The 19,125-nt window shown below is 45.3% G+C and overlaps 2 protein-coding genes across 2 annotated transcripts in view; one reads left to right on the top strand and one right to left on the bottom strand.

Moving 5' to 3' along the window:
• Positions 1 to 11,505, top strand: part of gmds (GDP-mannose 4,6-dehydratase) — a 144,576-nt gene extending 133,071 nt beyond the window's left edge. Inside the window, exons 10-11 of the mRNA XM_069152966.1 lie at positions 9,988 to 10,056; positions 10,986 to 11,505. Of these exons, the coding sequence (XP_069009067.1) occupies positions 9,988 to 10,056; positions 10,986 to 11,048 (132 nt within the window). The 3' untranslated portion in view covers positions 11,049 to 11,505. The remainder of the gene's footprint in view (positions 1 to 9,987; positions 10,057 to 10,985) is intronic.
• Positions 11,506 to 16,348: 4,843 nt separating this feature from the next.
• LOC138200370 (forkhead box C1-A-like) lies at positions 16,349 to 18,953 on the bottom strand. Its single transcript, XM_069152965.1, has one exon. It carries the CDS (start codon positions 18,685 to 18,687, stop codon positions 17,257 to 17,259), a length of 1,431 nt encoding a protein of 476 aa, XP_069009066.1. The 5' UTR covers positions 18,688 to 18,953; the 3' UTR covers positions 16,349 to 17,256.
• Positions 18,954 to 19,125: the final 172 nt, after the last annotated feature.

The raw sequence follows: 19,125 nt of genomic DNA, 5'->3' as shown, positions 1-19,125 counted from the left end.
TATTTTATTTTGGGGTGCGGGGGGGATTTTAATAATCCTGACACCTCCCCTACACCACACGCTCCATATCAAAACTGTATGTCGATGTCAGCAGTGTTCCCGATATTATAATCCATCAGAATGAGGAATTAAACCCAGACTGTTCAACACTGAGCTGCTCAACACACATAGTTCTGCACCAAAACACTGAGTGTCAAAAGTCTAGACAGCCCCCCCCCCCACCCCCACCCCCCCACTCAGAGCTTCACTGAGATTACGCAACAATTAAGATAAGAGTGGACGAGGAGGTTTTCCTCTCCGTCGCTCGCTGCTCGCTCGCTTCTTTTTCTTTTTGTTGTACGATCGTGAAGAATGTTGTTTACAGAAGGGAAATTATGGTTTCCCTTTGATGTCTTCTGAAATATGAAACACCCACAGGCTCGTAGAAAATGCTCCACACACACACACCTACACACACACACACACACACACCTACACACACACACACACACACACAGGCCAGGTTGTGTTGCACAAAGCGCTGCTTCACTCAAACTTTATTATACGAATGCGCAAACAGGCTAACCACACATTTCACTTTTCACTGCAAATTACTTAACTGCACAGTTTCAGTTTGACCTCAGTGGATGTGAACAGTCACCTGAGCCCCCCCCCCCCCTCTCCTGCCCCTCCTACCCCCTCCTCCTCCCCTCCCTCCCCTCCATCTCACTCTCTCAGTCTGCAGCTTTCTGCTGACTCTACGAATTATGATCTGTTTCCCGTCCACAGGAATAATAGAATACAGGAGGAAGGGGGGGTGCTGTGTGTGTGTGTGTGTGTGTGTGTGTGTGTGTGTGTGTGTGTGTGTGTGTCAGCAGCAGCTCTGTGGAACAGTAGTGAGGAGTCCAGCTCCACTGTGGTTACACTCCGTGTGTGTGTGTGTGTGTGTGTGTGTGTGTGTGTGTGTGCGTGTGTGTGTGTGTGTGTGTGTCTGCCTGCCTGCCTGCAAATGCGCTTAAATCCAGATGTGCAAACGCTCCTCATTTCCATAAACTTCACACATTAAAAGATTATATTGGACGCGGACACACACACACACAGAAACACTAATTTAGCCTCATTTAATGCTCATAAATCTTCGCCCTCCTCTCGTTATCTCGACAGTAAACGCCTCGCGTATATACAACCACACTCTCTCTCTCTCTCTCTCTCTCCACCAGAGCCTCTGGCCACTTAAAACACTATCGGTGAGCCGATCCGGCCTCTTTGGTGTGTTTGGAGCGTGCGTGGAGTGTGTCCTCAGCCGCGTAAATATTTATCACACGACTCCCCCGGGAATTTTAATGAGCACTGATGGAGAGAAATCAACACGGGTGGGGGGGAGGGAGGGGAGGGGTAGGTGGGTGTCAGGCTTTTTAAATATGAAAATGACTTTTGAGTGTTTTCCTTTTCGGGGAGATTCACTCTTTCCTGCTTCTCTGCTAATTGTTTCCTGTTCAGCTTCGTGTGTCCTGCAGTGGTCCATCTGAAAATTGCACGAATGTTTGCTCGGCCGTCGGTTCCCCCCCCGTGCAGTGTGTGTGTGTGTGTGTGTAGTGTGTGTGTGTGTGTGTGTGTGTGTGTAGTGTGTGTGTGTGTGTGTGTGTGTGTGTGTAGTGTGTGTAGTGTGTGTGTGTAGTGTGTGTGGTGTAGTGTACGTACTCATCAAGGTGACAGGGCCACCCCTTAGAGGTCACTTAACACATTGTGTGCAGGCCAAGCTGCATGGGGAGTCAGGGAAGGAAACCTGAGCTGTAACTCACACAGCTCCCACACACACACACACACACACACACACACACACACACACACACAGAGAGAGAAAGAGACACACTGGACCTGACCTTTGACACCTGCCTGGGAGGGGCTATTAACCATCTTGGATTCCTACAGACGCTGCAGCTCACATCTCCTTTAAAATTCACCTCAGAGATACTTTATTCATTTATTATCTAATAAATAAACTGTTATTAAGATGCTAAATATAGTAGACTGAATCTAAAATACTTCCATTTGAACCTTATAGTGTCAAAAAGAGCAAGAAGACGCTGATGCAGATTGTATTTGAGGAAATATATGAGATTATTTGGAGTTTAAATTGTTAGAAATAAACATATATTTTGTAAATCACAATAAAAAAAAGGTTATTCATAGAATTTTATTAATTTTACGATTTGTAATTTCATAAAACGGTGATAAAACATACAATACAGTTATATTCCAACCTTATTTCAGCCTCGGAGACATCGATACAAGATAAAACCACTGCAATACATCATTTAATAAAAATAAAAAACAGACCATATGGAGCTGCAGTGAATGAACGCCGTCTCGTTTTTTGTTTTTTTTCTGTGCTCTCAGTGAGGTGATTTGTAAATTTGATGAGGATCTTTGCCCACATTAGCTGGTGCGTCTCTGATTTCACCCCCTGCAGCGGAGACTGGGGGCCTTTTGTTTCTCCAGAGGAAGCGGGACGTCGAGGCGATGCTGGCGGAGGCGCGTTGGAAATTGACCAGTGACAGATTTGTGACTGTCGGTTCAAGCGGCCTCGCTTTCTTTTCTTATTTTTTTTTTTTTAATTTTCGTGTGTGTGTCCCCACCTGCACACACACACACACACACACACACACACACACACGCAAGCAGCTCACACACCTGTTGGCACCGTGAATACAGCGGACGGACGGATGGACTTTTTCGTGTCCCGCCTTCATCGTCCTGCTCGTCCCGGATATTAAAAAAAAAAAAAAAGACGCAGGATCGGGATGGACTTCTTCCATCTAAATCCAAAAAAACCGAGGTCAAAGGTCAGAACGTGTCGGTCTGCGCCGGAACATCTGGGTCCGCCGGGGGTGGTGGTGGTGTGGGGGAGGGGGGGGCGGGGGGGGACACGGAGACCGTGGGCTCGGGGCTCTCGCCGCGTTCTCGGACCGCCTTATCCGATTTTCTTTTGAAGTCTCTTGTGTTTTGCGTCCTCGTGTCCACTACTGAACAAACACCAGAGACGCTACTGGACTTCCAAAACCACATCACAGTCTCCCAGCATGCATCCCTCCCAGAGACGTTGTTTTCTTGAGAATGTTTGATCTGTTGCAGCTGGGAGGAGAAATAAATGCAGTTTTTAGGGTCTTTTAGCTTTTTTTTTTGTTGTTTGTCTCGTGTTGTAGGTGTGTGTGTGTGTGTGTGTGTGTGTGTGTGTGTTCGCACGTTTCTGCATGTTGTGTGTGCCCTGATGTGTTTGGGAAGAGGAGGTGGGTGGGTGGGAGGGTGGGGGGGGGGGGGTCATCCCCGGTGTGCTGCTTGATTTATTGAAAGGCCTCGCAGTGATACCAGAATTCCTTCGCGTTAAATGCCTGCTCTGAGTGCCTTTTACTGCCGCTGTGCTTTATGGGCCGTGATCGCACTCTATCCGTCTCTTCACTTCTGCATTTCTACGGATTATTTTTATGGCTTTTCGTCTTTATTAGAGCGGATAGTATCAGGAAAAGACGGGGAGGGGGGGGGCGGGGTGGGACTGGAAGACGTAGCGAGTATTATACAGGAATAAGTATTAATTATTCCAGATTGTTTTGTGAAGGATGAGCCGGTTACAGTCGGAGACGGCCTCTTTTCCATCGCTAGATTTTCGACGGACAAAAACACTCTTTGTTTTGTCTTTGTTTGAAATGGCAACGCTTTCACATTTTCCTGTCCAGTACGATACGAAGAGGAGTCTCTTGAGGATGTTTGAGCTTTTTTATTTCTTCTTTCCACTCAAAATAAATAAACTGAGCAGAGCAGGTCGATCAGAAGCATATTTTAAAACCAACAAAAGAGGCTTACTAGAAGATATTTAATTACATAATTGAACCATACGTCGTACGTTAAAGCTCGGTATTGAAGTCAGTGGAGCAATGCTAACTTTTGGACATCATTAGACGTTTACAAAAGTTTAAAGGTCCCATATTTGACACTTTTAACTGTTTTATTTTCACTCTCGATTTCTTAAAAATATATTTTGTCGCTTTAAATAACAAAAACTCTCCGGAGCTTTTTCTGTTTTGTCGTCTTGGTAACAAGTCTTTTCCTCCAGATAAATGGATGGCCAGCGGGCGGTGCCGGACGCAGGCATATGAAATCAGCATGACTTTGTGACATCACAAACTCAGGGAAGTTGCTGAATACAGGCGTTTCTCGGCGGACTCTCCGTTTCACCCCGTTCACGCTATTTGTGTTGCAGCCGGATCTGCTTTATAATCCAAAAAAGAGATAGAAAAACCCAAATTTATACAATATGAGACCTTTAAAATCTCGGTTTATTGGAAAGTGAGAAGTCCCAGTGTGCGACCATGACGACTTAAGGAGGGAAGTCAACTACGATTCATATTTAACTGGTAAAACTGACAGGAAAAACCTCCAAGGAACAACTGTGCAAATGCTTCCAGAGCAGCAGTCACTCTGGTGACCGCTGTATTTGTGTTCAGGGATCACAACAAATAAAACTTTGGTGTTTCATTTTCCAATGTGACAAAAAAAAAAAAAAAAAACAAGCTTCTCTTTTTTCCATTTCTATCCACGTCGGCCTCCAGAGACCTCGATGGCAGATCATGTTGTCTTTAAACTGTGAAATATGTCTAACGCTCGCCGAGCGGAGGGGATGCATTTTGTCACGGCTAATTTTCAGCTTTTCTTTCCACCGTGTTTTTTTTGTTTCTTTTTAATTGTTGTTATTATTACTTCGTATTTTCAGACACGGAGGGCAGAACGCCGCTTTGTTTTTTTTTTTTTGTTTTTTTAAATAAAAAAAACAGAACGTACCAAAAATGTTGGGTTCGGTTCCAAATCGGATCCATATGAAGATTATATTGCGCGCCCCCATCTGTTAGTGGTTCGTGTTGAATTATTCGCTACATGCTCTGTTTGGGGTGAGTTCACTCGGCCGCAGAGCGCTCTTGTTAGCGGTTTTTATTTTTCGCCGGGCGGTTCGCTCCTGCAGACGGTGAGATTGTCCGTCACCTGCAGAAATCCTGCTTGAGAAGGACCAGACGCCGGGTTTAACTTCCCGGATGCTGAACCGTGCGGTCGCGCGCTGAGAACGCCGACTTAGCGGACGAGAATCTGATTTCAACAGATGTTCTCCTGCCAGTCACGGATGGAGATTGTTCTCCGAGGCCAGGCGTGACAAAGACGGTGATGATTATGTATTACAAGGCGCAGCTTTCTATACTTCCTGTCAGCCCTGCTCCTCGGGTAGGAATTGTAGGTTCACGTCTGTATTTAAAAATCAAAACCAGGTTTTCTTCCCTGTTTGAAAATATAGGCTACAGATGTAAAACATGACAATGAATAATGATTTCAAGTAAACAGTCTGTATTTTATTTTTCTATTTCCGAGAACTTTCCGACAACAACAGATTGTTTGTGCTTCAGTAAGCGCGTCGTCTCCGGTCGCCGGTCTTTGTGTTAGCGGCAGCGGTTTCGCTGCTCTGTCTGAATCCAGTTATTTGGCCGCATCCTTCGTTAAAGTTGCTTGTTTTCCGCCGTGCGTTTGAAGCTGCGCTCGTTCTGCTCAAACAGTCGCAGCGCTCCGTCTTTTAGCAGCTTTCCCGCCAATCGCGCAGTTGTTTAGGAGCTAATCAGATCTGCGAGCTGCTTTGGCTCAGCGGTTGGCGGTGTGTCTTGTGTTCGGTTGTCCCTCTGCCTCCTTTAGTCTTTAATGGCACATATAATACTTACTTGATAGAAATATTTGATCCTTTTTTTTCAAACGTGACAGTTTTGGATTCTCGGTGCTTTTCAACACATCAATCAGCTCTCCAAAAAGTATTGAGTAGTTTCCCACATCGAGGTGTCTTGAAGCGTCAACTGGATTATTAAATAGAAAAAAAAACATGTCACGGTCCGTCACGTTAAAAGCATCACGCCGTGGTCAAACTTTATTCCAACAGTAATGATTATTTTGTTTTGAATTTTTATGATTTTTATATATATATATATATATATATATATACATATTTAAATATGTATATATATATATAACTGGAGAAATGAATAAAACCTTCAGCCTGACAGTCATATTAGCCTCCAGCCAAATGAAACCGGTTCCCAGCACCACAGAAGGATGTGAGGTCACGGCTCAGACGCATGTAATAAATACACTGACACAGCCAGCGTTAACGCTGTGTCAGCGGTTTGTCGTCTGCAGTGCGTAAAATCTGGATTTTTTTTATTTATTTTTTTTTTCTCCCCGAGCTGCCGGCTGAGGCTGAACATTCGGCTCTGGAGTCCGTTATGTTCGAACATTTAAAAACAGAAGAGCTCGCCTCCCGGCCTCGTCCCTCCCGGCGGTTCACGGCCGAACACTCGGTCCCACCGGTTGGCGGTGAAAGGAGGTCACGCCGGGAGATCCGGGTCAAAAACAGTCGAGCCGAGCGTCAGAGCGGCCGACGCGAAGGAGTCCCGCTGCTCCGTGTCTCCGTCACACGTCTCCATTTCCATCGCAGCTCGTTTCTGTGGTTTGGTCCGTTTGGAGGCAACACTTCGTTTCTGTGAAAAGGATCGCGAAGCCGGCCAAAGCGCGGTGATTCAGCAGAGGACGTGAAGTCTCGGTCTCGACGTCAAACCCCTGACGCACGCAGCGATGACGCGACCCTGGAACAGTAAAAACTACACAGAACAAAGGTTTTCAGTAAATTTGGACATTGTTTCACTCTTTTCCAACCACAGACTGTATAAACAAAACAAAACAAAACAAAAAAAGTGGACGTCAGCTTCCGGGGCTGAAAAATGATGCCGAAGTGCCTTAAAGCTGCGATACCACCGAGTGCCACTAGAGGTCGGCTCCAAAAAGCCTCCATTGACTCCCATTCAACTTCTCATGAAATACGAAGTCAATAACAACATTTTTTTTACAAGTTATCTGGGTGTTGCCAGCTAAAGTCGCTCCTTCTTGTAGGTTTTTTGGCCGACAATCTGAAAATAATCCATCTTTTCCGAATACGGTCACTTCCTGCTCCAAACCGCTCCGAACTAGCAAAGATGGCGCCAGCTAATATCCGAACTCGTGGCTCCGTAACGGCCGTTCACAAAACGACGTTTCGAAACACGTTTTTGGTCCACGCGTCTGTTTAAGTTGAGCTTCTCCGTGGTTCTCCGCTCGGCTGTAGCTGGCATCCGCTGATGGCGTGCGACGCATTTAGGGAACATTGGTAAATTGCAGCTTCTAGCACTAGCTTCCAGGTAATTTGGATAGTAGCTGGAGAAAAGTACCTGGGATACACTCTCCCCCCTCTAAACTGCATGAAGACTAAATATCTCCACTGTAACGGGTTTTATTTTTTGTTAAAAGGAATCTTACGATAGAAAACGTTAAGGAAGTTAACATGTTGGTTCAGCTGGCGTCTTCTCCCGCGCTGTGGTTTCACTCTTGCTATTTAAATTTATTTCCGTTCATTTGAACTGCACATGCCGACAAAAAACAAACAAAAGGCGACTTCAGCTATTTTTTTTTCTCATTTCTCTGCGGCGGGCCATTTTTCCCACGTTTGTTTTCTTTTCCTTTTTTTTTGGGGGGGGGGGGGGGGCATCCGTCTCAGACAAGCCCCGCCCACTTGAGCAAACAGTCAATGACAAGCGTACGAACCACGTACGAACCCCCCCGCCCCCCCGCCCCCCCGCCCCGCCCCGTTACAAAACACCCCAATCAATGTAATTACGAAGCGAGTGGATTATTTGATGTAATTGCGGAGGAATTGACCCTTTAATAATTACATTCAGCCCCGTGATGAATTGTGTCTCGTTGCTTGGAGGTAATTAAGTCTTGAAAATGTTTCCAGTTTTGGCTCCGCGGCCATAAATGGTTTTGTGAGTAATGCGCAGCGCTCGGCTCACACGAGAAAGAGCTTGTTTGTTCCCCGGCTTGTTGCAGACGGAGGAGAAAATGAGGCTTTCATGTGCACACCGGGTTTAAAAATAAAAAGCGCCGCTCACCCGGAACCGAACCGGGGTTTCCAACTCGGAGGCCCGATAATGTGAAACGGATCAGCGTCAGAAAATCAGCCTGTACTTGTTCTCTCGGTGTGCGTTCGGTGTTCCTGCCTTTTGTGTGTAATCAGGAGATTGAGCCTCTGTTGAGGATGAGGGTCCCTGCTCTCTAAAAGGTTGAACTATGCCAGCGCTGCCGCCGCTGCTGCCGCCGCTGCCGCCGCTGCTGCCGCTGCTGCTGCTGCTGTGTGCGTTCCTCTGTAATAAGATCACCCAGAAAAAAAAAGAGGTTTTCAAGAGGTTCGGCGTCGGATAATAACACGGCTCTCTGTTTTTACACTTTACTTCTAGTCGGAGCTGGTTTGGGATTATTAATACGACAGCATACGGTGATATTTAACACTTTCGACTTGTCGAAACACGACGTTGCCCGGACAGAAACGGTCCTGACCCCGAACCCCCCCCCCCCCCCCCCCCCCCCCGCTCCCGTCCAACATGGCCACCTGTGAGCCGGGCCTTATCACCCAACGTCGGACCTCACTAACGCTCATCACGACGAACCGTGGAGGAAGAAGTTTGTTTTAATCGTGATGATTAAATCGTTCTTAAAATGTAATTTCCCAGAGTTCCCTTTTGAATTTTGTTTCTTTAACACATTAAAGATAGATCACGTCATCACATGAACACCAAACGTGTGCTCACATGCCGGATCTCGTCCTCCGCATCCCCGTCCTGTACGTCGCTGCACGCATCACTTCCTGTTCATGTTCGAGTAATGTGTGTGTTGTGTGTAGCCGCCGATGTCAGCAGATACACAATCAGCCTCAAAGCCTGGATGTGGAACTGGTAAAAAAAATAAAAATAAAAAGGAGGTGGAGATAATTATTATTAATACATTTAATGACGAAGGCAGAAAAAAAATTCCTGATCAAAAATGAGTTTTCATATGATGCTGTGTTTTAGGTGTCCGCATACTTTTGGCCACGCAGCCTGTGTCATTAAAAACGAGAGAAAACAAACAAATAAAAGAGAAACGGGGATTTCCTTCACAGCACGAACAGCTACTTCTCGACAAAATGAATCTGCTGAAGATTTATTTTTTTTAAAAGTCCAAATAAATACGTCCTCGTCGTCGCATCTTCACATCGGTCATTCATTTAGGGGTAAAAACTTCAGGATTAAGATTCCTCTTTCCGCCTCGTTGTTTCGACAGGCTTCTGCAGGCCAACACGTTTCTGACACAAATGTGTGTGACCGACGTTTGACAGATGAAAAAAAGAAAAAACAGAAAAACAGACGTGGAGCTGGAAATAGAAGTCGGAGAAAAAGAGAAAGAAAGGAGGCTTTAAAAAAACACGCTTTTTTTCTGTCTCTTTGGTGGTCTGAAGCAGGGGTCTCACTGGATCCTGAACCCGGTGCAAAACACAACGGGGGGAGGGGGGGGTCCTGGGCTGGAAGGAAGGGGGTGGGGGGGGGGGTTACACCACCAGAGTCCCACAATTCATCATGCTCTGGCACCGACGGGGGCCGTCTGGACAGATCAGGAGGTGGGGAGCTGAGGGAGGACGGGGGAGGGGGGGGGGGAGGTGGGATTGATGGCCAGCGAGACTCTGTGACCTCCTTCTTCCCCGAGAGAGGAGATAGAGTGTGTGTGTGTGTGTGTGTGTGTGTGTGTGTGTGTGTGTGTGTGTGTGTGTGTGTGTGTGTGTGTGTGTGTGTGTGTGTGTGTGTTTCTATATATGTGTGTGTGTGACAGAGAAAGTAGTCCTCACCCCTCCATCCCTCGCATCCTGCTGAAGACGTCCCGTTTAGACATCGTCTTCATCTCAGGTCGACACACCAGCAGGATCCCCCACCTCCTCTTCCTCCTCCTTCCTCCTCCTTCCTCCTCCTCGCCAGCGGTCAGATCAGACGTGACACATGATTTGTTTTTCTTTATCTCTCTCTCTCTCTCTCTCTCTCTTCCTCCCTCCCTCCCTCCCCCCCCTCCCTCCTTTCTCTCTAACAGGACTACCTACAGGGCGACAGCACCAAAGCCTATCAGAAGCTGGGTTGGAAGCCGAAGGTGACGTTTGAGGTGCGTGTGCAGAATGAATATATAGTTATATATTGCGTAACCATAGAAACGATCACGCCCCCACCTCCCTCTTCCCAAAAAAAAAAAAAGAACTAAAATAAAAATCAAAGCTGACAGATGGAGGAATGTTTTTGAAGCCCTATAAGGGTTTTCAGGCAGCGAGCGGCGCCTCCGGATTATTATTATTATGATGATGATGTTTATTAGAAATATGGATATACGAAGACTGACTGTCAATCAAACAAATCAGCAAGAAGAAATAAGAGATCTGCTTTTATGTGTTTGATGTCCGAGTGCCTTCATGTTTTCTATCCGTCTGATAAACTTCTGTTCTGTGGGAACAATTTAAGAGCAGCAACTTTTCAATAAAAAGACGTTATGAAACAGGACAGCAAAAATTCAACAAAAAAATATGTATGCCATAAAAAAAATATGTTATAGTTTCAGGAAGAGACGAACGTTTTTAAAGTCTGCTGATACCAAAGAAAAAGTTTTTTTTCTTTTTTTTTCTGCAGAATATTTGACATGTTTTCCAATGAAAATTAATCTCCAGTCGTCCAACATTTGAACTGGGAATTTTTCTGAGAAAAGAAACAGATACTTGAAGCCTGATTTGTTAGTACGGGACCTTTTCTTTTTCTTTTCTTTTTTTAACTCTCAGAGCTGCCAAAGAAGCACCGAGCTCAAATTATACCAGCATGATACCATAAATTATAGATTATTATCCACCCCTGACAGTCTTAATACTCTAATACACGTGTACTTGTTCAGACCGAATAGCTTTCTCGCGGCGGTTTCTTTCAACCACGATGCAAACAAACAGAAGCGTTTGGTTTTTTTGTTTGTTGTTTTTTTACAATCTCAGCCTCTTACTGAGATTTATTTCTTTGACGCCGATCTCTCCGACCTCTTCCTGTGTTCCTCTGCAGGAGCTGGTGAAGGAGATGGTGGACGCAGACATCGAGCTCATGAAGAAGAACCCGAACGCCTGAAGAAAAAAAAAAACACAAAAAAAAAAAACAGGGCGAGGGGGAAAAATCTCAGCGCTCATCACCGACACCTTCAGTGGAAGCATGTTCGATTTTATTTTGGACCTTTTAAGACTTTTTCTTTTTTTCAACTGAAGTAATGGTGTCTTTTTTTTGGGGGGGGGGGTGTTAGTGTGAACCGTCCGTTGCCTTTCAGTCCGTCTCTGACATTTGTTTTTATTTGTAGCAGAAAGGCCTTTTTAACATTTCCAACACTGATCATGTCGTAGTTTTATTTAGATGGCAGGTTTCACGGTTTATTTGTGCTCATTTCTTTTCATTGTGAATAAACTGATTTAAGTGTCCAAGCTGAAACTTTCTTCCATTAGAGGAAGACATGGAAGAAAAAAAATAGAACGACTGAAGATTTTATCTTTTATTAAAATGAATAAATGATTTGGAATAAAGACAGATCTTTTAACCTGTTGTCTTTTACTTTGTTTTTTCTAATAAACAAGGATGCTGATAGAAATATTAATATGATGTCTGTGCGAGCTGATAAGTTGTTGTGTCTTTTTGTTTTGTTTGTATGTTTTTGTTTGTATGTTTTTCTCCTTGTAGGCCGAAGAAAGGAGACGTGAAAAAGAAAAAGCAGCAGATCCTTGGCCACGTTTTTTAAAATGCAGGTATGTGGGTTCGGTGAGTAAGGTGTGTGTGTGTGTGTGTGTGTGTGTGTGTGTGTGTGTGTGTGTGTGTGTGTCCTCTTTTCTTTCTCCGTCTCCAGTCTTTTTTAGTTGTTTTTTTGTTTTTTTTACTCCTGAGCACACTGCCCTCTTTTATTCGGCAGGAAGTGTGTTTTTCTCCGGACTCGGAGTCTGAGACTTTCAGCTCTCAAACGTCTCTTGTCCTTTTTTTTTTTTTTTTTTTTTTTTTTAATGTCTTTTTTTTTTCCTAACTTGCTCCAAATATCGGGGGACGCAGTGTGACCGTGTAGACCAGCAGGACCCGGGCGGACCTGGTCCTGATGGTGGTTCTTCTGTTTTTTTATTATCATCTCTTGCCACTTTATTAACGGGATTCAAACGGAGGTAACTTTCTCTGAACTACTTTCTAAATCTTCAATCTGCTGTCAGCATTTATTCCTTCAATGCGTTTTTCACAATAACCCAGAAATCTCCATTGTTTTCCAACCCAATCCATTATTTTAGTTTTTAATAACCTTCCTTGCGCCTATAAACAGGAGTACAGCTCTTGTTGTATTTGTGTATTGAAGTATTTTGGACGGATTTACCAGTAATGGAAGAAGTAATCTGCTCCTTCAATAAATACCACCATTGCAGAAACACTCAAGGAAAAGTCATGCATTCAAATTCTACACAAGTAAATCGATTTAGGAGCAAATAGCAAAAGTCAAAGTATAATATTGTATTATTACTGATCCATTTATTTAATGTTGAATCTAATTTTACTTAATTATTTGATAATTCTGTATAAAGCAACATTTAACTCACGTTTAAAATATTTTCTTTCATTTATATAAAATCTTAACCTGCTTAAGCTGCCAAATAAATAGTACTAAAAATATATTTGTCCATATTAAATGTTGTGAAGGTGAAGCAGAAAGTGCAAAAACGGGTCCAAATTGTCCTGAAGTGAGCTGCAGTGTGAAAGTCAACAGTCTCCACCGCCGGTAGAAAAGGAGCTGCAGCGGTTCGACATTCAACTTGCACGCGGAGCCCCGCAGGTCCCGGCGAGCGGTCCGAGGAGGGGCGGGATCTCCCCCGTCTGTTTGCGGGACAACACCTTCAGCACGGCTCGGAGGCTCTGTGATCGCGCTGGACAGCGCTGCGTCGAACTGGAAACAGATGTGCGGCTCTGAGCTCGTTGTTGTTGTTGTTGTTGTTGTTGTTTTGTTTGTTTTTGGCCCCTGAAACCGCGATGAGAGCAGAAAACACACCCTGAGCGCGAGGCCTCACACAGGTGCACCGCGTGTCCCTCGACAACAATTAGGCGAGTCTCGTGATCAGGTCTTCTGTCGGCGCCACGAGGAAAGAAAGCTGATCGAGATTTCTACGAGCAAATCCGAACTCTCGCGCGGCTGAAGGAACGTTTTCAGGAGATTAAACGGCTCTGGAGGTCCATGTTCACTCAGGAGGGGGCCACGGGGGTTAGGACTCCTTGGAAAATCAGAATATTACATTGATTTTCTGTCAAATCTAATAGAAATGGAATATTTACGGGGAAAATAATCCAATTAAACTGTCAGGAAGGAGCAGCAACTTCAGAGAAAAACGTGGATTTTAAATGCAGCTTTAGTGAGTATTTAGATGCTTTTTAACAGCAGAACATATAAATTATTAGTCAGAAAAAAGATGCTGAGGGAAATTAAATCATGATGATTGTGGTAGCCTGTCGTTTACGATTAATCCACCTCCTGCTGAATAAAAACTGATGTTTTTATTAGTAATAAAATCCTCCACGAGTAAATATGATGCTCAATTAAATAAATATAAATTTAACTTTCAGTGGAGGCTGTGTGCTTAAAAAAAAGTTTGGGACATTAAGGGGATAAAAAAAAATAGAGCCTATTATATGACATTAGTGACACTGAAAATGACTCAAACTACAAAAAAAAAATCTGTAAAATGTGACGTCACTAACTGATCAATAACGAGATTTTTTTGGAGACAAGATGAACCTCTAAACTGGAAGATTTAAAAATGTTCAGAAGTTCATCCAGCCAGCAGCTTTAAATGATGAAAATCACTCCTCTGAGGGCTTTTAACTGGTTTGTTGTGTAAACTAGTTTTAGGACTCTTCGGACGTCAACACACACCACGGAAAAAACAACAAAAACAACAAAAACAAAACACCCAACACATGAGGCAGAAAACCTCCGAGTTAAATCTCTGTTGGAGTCCTGCAGGATCAAAGACCGAGAGACGCGAAGTCAATCATCGCTTCTGCACGGAGGGATTCAGCTCTGCTCCCCTGAGACACACGCACGCACGCACACGCACACGCACGCACACACACACCTGAGACAGGAGAGGTGAGCAGTGTGTGAGGAGGTGACCGTCTGAGTGTCTGGGTGTTAAACAGCCACAACATGTTCTCAAGTTTAACACCTTTAATCTGGAAACTAATATTCTGATAACTGTCAGTTAGACCTAGTTGGCAGTTTTTTTTTTATATGTATATTTATATATATATATATATCTATATATATATAAAATGTATATTTTTACTAATTTAAAAAGCTTTCTGAGGCCTCAGACGTGTGATTATATTTAATTCTGAGGGGATTTTGCTCCTAATTTGGACACAAAGCGCGCAGTGATCGCCACGTTTATTTGTGATATTCAGGTTTTGACTCATCACTCAAAAGCCAGAGACAACATAAGGTCAAACAGTTTAGCTGCAGCCGTTGTTGTTATTTAACGCGCATGAAAAATACGTTAAAGTCGATGGTGCCTTTGGGTTTTTGAGGGTTTTTTTTCTGGGTGGAAAAGAAACAGTTTAAGGAGGCACACGGTGTCTTTTATGAGAAAATAGTTCCTGTTTATGATTTAAGAAATGGCTCCCGTGCGAATATCTGAGGCCCCACCACACATCATTTCAGGAGCTTTTCGGCTTGATATGTTTCCCTTAAATGCTCCGATATGTGCCAAACCTTTAATACACATGGCGTGAGTGAGTTGGGGGGGGGGGGGGGGCTATCAGGTTGCTTTACAAATGGCAGTAAGGCGCTTGCGCATTGATCTGGCTTCATTTTAACCCGCATCAAAACATGCTTCGCCATGTAAGAACATCTGCAAGACAACTGGTGCCGTAACCCCCCCCCCCCCCCCCCTCCTTCCCCAGAGGCTGGTGACGCTGAACTCAACATGAAAGTACCCTGAACGCAACACGGCACAATAACCTAATAACTCCTTAATTAAAAAAAGCCCTTTTTTTAAGGCACTGAAATACGCCTGAAGAGCTTTTTTATTATTATTATTATTATTATTATTATTATTATTGCACTGCAGGCCTGTAAACTGCCACAAGCAGCTCCCAGTCTCCCCCTCCCCTCCCTCCGCCCACCCCCCTCTCCCTCGTCCTGCCCTCCCCCCTCGTCCTGCACCATGAAGGCCCCGGGAAGGTGGTGCAGATAAGGGAGTGTGACAGGCTTTAACCACGGGCTCCTCCTCGCCGTCCTTTCCCTAAAGTGCATTGTTGACATCCTCTCCACTGACCTCCTTCACCTCCTCCTTCACCTCCTCCTGTCTCGTCCTCGTAATGAAAAACGGCGTGACTGGATTTTCCTTCCTGACTCTTTAAGAGCCGCATCAATCACAAGGACGCGTATTTAGAGGCAATAATACAGTCTTTTCCTTGAGGGTTTTTTTTTAGTTTTTTTTATTGGTAGATTCAAGCTGAGCCGTACTTAACCCCCCCACCCCACCCCACCCCTCCTCTGTAGTATATACGGTGCAGCAGAAGAGCCAATAGCGCCTTGTTTACGTGAGTTTTAATGAGCTCGCCTCCCTCATCTGACTGCTGACTCTGGGGAGCGTTTTGGAAGCGCAGGAATTTTTTTACAAATTTTTTTTTAGCTTCACTGACTCATTAGAATTTCATCCACGTGGGCCTAAAATTAAGAGTCACGTTTGAGCTTTCGCTGGCAGCCGTTATATGGACCAAACCATTTTGCAAATCTCATTATTATATGATTCATAACGGTGTTTTAAAATATGTTTTTATATTAAAATATAGTTTTAAAAAAATGTTAATTCTAAATATGATTTTTTTTTTTTTTTTTTTTTTAAACTGGCATGTGGATCTGCCTGCTTATATAGAAATACAAGGAAAACAACCCACTTCAAAGTGTGTCTGTGGGGGTTGGGAGGTGGAGGAGGTGAAACATCATCAAGGAAGTAGTGAAATAAAATAAACATCTGACAGCAGTATTATTTCAATCAGCCTCTGCTGTGACTCTGACCATGCTTGCAGCGCTGCGTGTATCCCTCCATCACCGATCAACATCCATCATCACGCGTCAACAGGCGAAACCTACTCATCCAAAATAAATGCAGCTTTTTTTTTTTTTGCATCCAAGAAAAAAACCTCTCATCGTCCCCAAACAGAAGTCGGACGGAAGCCTGCTCAGTTTGTAATGACTGATTTGTTTTGCTGACAAGGCCTTTTGTGACTTCAAACCGCACTGCTGAGCTGCTGCCACACGTGCATTTATTTACTACTACTACACCGAGACTGAAAATATTCAACGTGCAGGTGAAACTGAAGCACAAAGTTGAAAAAAGAAAGGAAAATGTTTCTACTTCTTTTCTTTTTTAGTTTTATTTTTGAAAGTAATCTGGAGCGTGCAGCCAAATGTTGGCCTCTGCAGAGCTGCAGACAGATAATCAAATATTCCTTCTTCAACCAAAAAAAAAATATGCCCTCTGATGCTTTAATCACTTCGTTACATATCATTTTTTTTCTTTCCCACATTAAATCCAAATCATCCTTTCACTTAAACAGCCTACATGCACAAAACGCTGCACACACTGCGCATGTCCTTTAAAAAAATTTACAATTTTCAGTGGCCCCTAATTTCAGGGACTTTAACATGAATATATCATGTTTTGAATACATTTCGAATTCTCTTAATTTCAAATACATTTTGACGTGTATTCAATTTAAATGTGCCCTTTTGTTTTTCTCCTTTGGCATCACATTACTAATAAATCACTCCAATTAAAATCAAATAGACGGCACTTTATTAAACAAAACAAAATGTAATGCCTTCAAAATAGTTCTTAACAAATAACACAAAATGAATAAAATAAGTCAGTATAGGCTACAAAGCCCCCCTCCCCTACCCTCCCCCCTTCCTCCTCTATTTCTATACAATAACTGGGACAATTAAAGGCAGCAACAAGAAAACTGGAAAAAAAAGTGTTTGGTCCTCAACATCCAACCACTCCCTTTTCCTAAAAAATAAATTACTATATTAGGCTATAATTTACAGTCTAGTCATAAAAGCTGGTATTTGAGCCATCTTTATAAACAATTCTCAAAGTGAGAGGGAAGGAAACTTACGTGTTTTTGGTGTTACACATCTCTCGACAAAAAAAAAGAAAAAGAAAAATCTCTGTCCATTCGGAGTGTGACTGAGAGACCAAAAGTACAAAAAAATATAGAAAATATATATTAGAGTTATTAATTTAAAAGACACATTTGGCTTTCAGAACTTGCTGCAGTCATAAACAAAAGCTCCTGAGGTGCGGTAGATGGACTGGCCGGACGGGAACGCCATCTGACAGCTATTATTCCCGTTGACCGGGGAGCCGTTCAGCCCGATCCGCTGGGACTCAAACATCTCCCGCACTGAGTGGAAGTTCTGCTGCTGCGCCGGGTAACCCGGGCTCAAGTGGCTCAGGTCTCCGTACCAGGACGCGAGCCGGCCCTGGTGCGCGTGGTGGCCGTCCTGGCCTGCCTGGCCCGGGTTCCCGTGCCCCAGCGGGGACGCGGTGGTCGTGGTGATGCAGTAGTCGGGCAGAGCCTCCTCCACGGTGGTGGACGGCGCCAGGTGGCCGCCGGAGGACCGGTCCCCCGCGTACAGGCTCATGGCTTGCATGTTGCAGTGATAGGTCGCGTTGGAGCTCGTGGAGATGACGTTCTGGTTGCAGGTCGTGGAGCTGTAGGCGGAGGTCTGGTTGGGGGAGTAGTTGAGCGACAGCTCAACTCCCCTCTCGGACAGGGTGATACCTGTCCGAGAGGAGGCGATGAGAGGCGGGGAGAGCTCGGCCTGCGGAGACCCCCGCATGGAGGTCATGATGTTGTCCACGCTGAAGCCCTGCGCCGGGACCTGGCCGTGGTGGTGGTGCTCGGGTCCGTCCATGCTGAGTGACCTGGTGGATGGAATGCTGTGTGGGCTACCTGTTGACATGCTGCTGCTGCTGTCGGGGCTCTCGATCTTAGGTACGGCGCCCAGGGTCGGGGACGCGGCCTGAGGCGGCGTGGAGGTCCCGTTCTCAGTCTTTATATCCTGGACCCGGACCGGTTGAGAGCCCTGCACCGACGGGTCCTGGTCCCGGCCCGTGGTGCGGGCTGAGGGATCCTTGCCCGGCCGGTCCCGATCTTCCTTGTCCTTCTGCACGTCCTTCTTTTTGAACCTCCTCCGGCGCCGTAGGAAGCTGCCGTTCTCAAACATGTTGTAGGAGTCCGGGTCCAGGGTCCAGTAGCTGCCCTTCCCGGGCTTCTTATCGTCCCGGGGCACTTTGACAAAGCACTCGTTGAGGGACAGATTGTGCCGTATGCTGTTCTGCCAGCCCTGCTTGTTGTCCCGGTAGAAGGGAAACCTCTCCATGATAAACTGATAAATCCCGTTCAGGGTGACCTTCTTCTCCGGTGAATTCTGGATCGCCATGGTGATGAGGGCGATGTAGCTGTAGGGAGGTTTGACCATGTCCTTCGGCTGGTGCTGAGGGGTGTACGGTCCGTACGCCCGGGCCATGCTGGCCGGGTACTGGTCGTGGGCCGCGTGTGAGTACATGCTCATAGGCGCAGGCATTCCGGTGTATCCGCCGCCGGCCCGGTAGTAGCTCTGGTCGCTGCTGATGTACGGCACGACTCCCAAAGAGTTGGGACTGGAGACGGAGTAGCGCGCCTGCATCCTGCGCAATGCGTAAAACCTCCCCAAACTACTTCCCCTCAGAAAGTGTCACAACTTCAGCGCGAGCTCCGCGTCTCTCTTCGGTCTTTTTCCCCTCTTGAAGTCCTTTTCAAGCCACAGTCCGCCACGGTGAACCGGAGAGAGCGCGCGCTGCTGCACTGAACATTTGGGAAACTAAGAAGGCTGGAGGAGCGTGACTCTACACAGCAAGGAACTCTTTTTATTTTTTTTACTCTTCACATTTTCCTCCCTTTTGGCTGCTCCGGCTGCTCCACCCCGAATCCGAGTGTGTGCTCCATCATCCAATTGAACCTGTGGAAAAGCTGCATGGCGATAAAAAAGTTACTACCCCCACCCCCTTCCTCCACCTCCACCCCCCCTCCCTCCCTCCCTCTCTCTCTCTCTCTCTCTCCTTCCCCTTCTTCCCAGTTCAAGAGT

This window comes from Embiotoca jacksoni, unplaced genomic scaffold, assembly GCF_022577435.1.
Source record: "Embiotoca jacksoni isolate LCO1_2020_lvr unplaced genomic scaffold, fEmbJac1.0.p SCAF_19, whole genome shotgun sequence".
In the NCBI taxonomy this organism is placed as follows: Eukaryota; Metazoa; Chordata; class Actinopteri; family Embiotocidae; genus Embiotoca; species Embiotoca jacksoni.
The sequence above is the reverse complement of the archived record's forward strand: the minus strand, read 5'-3'. Positions and strand labels throughout refer to the sequence as shown.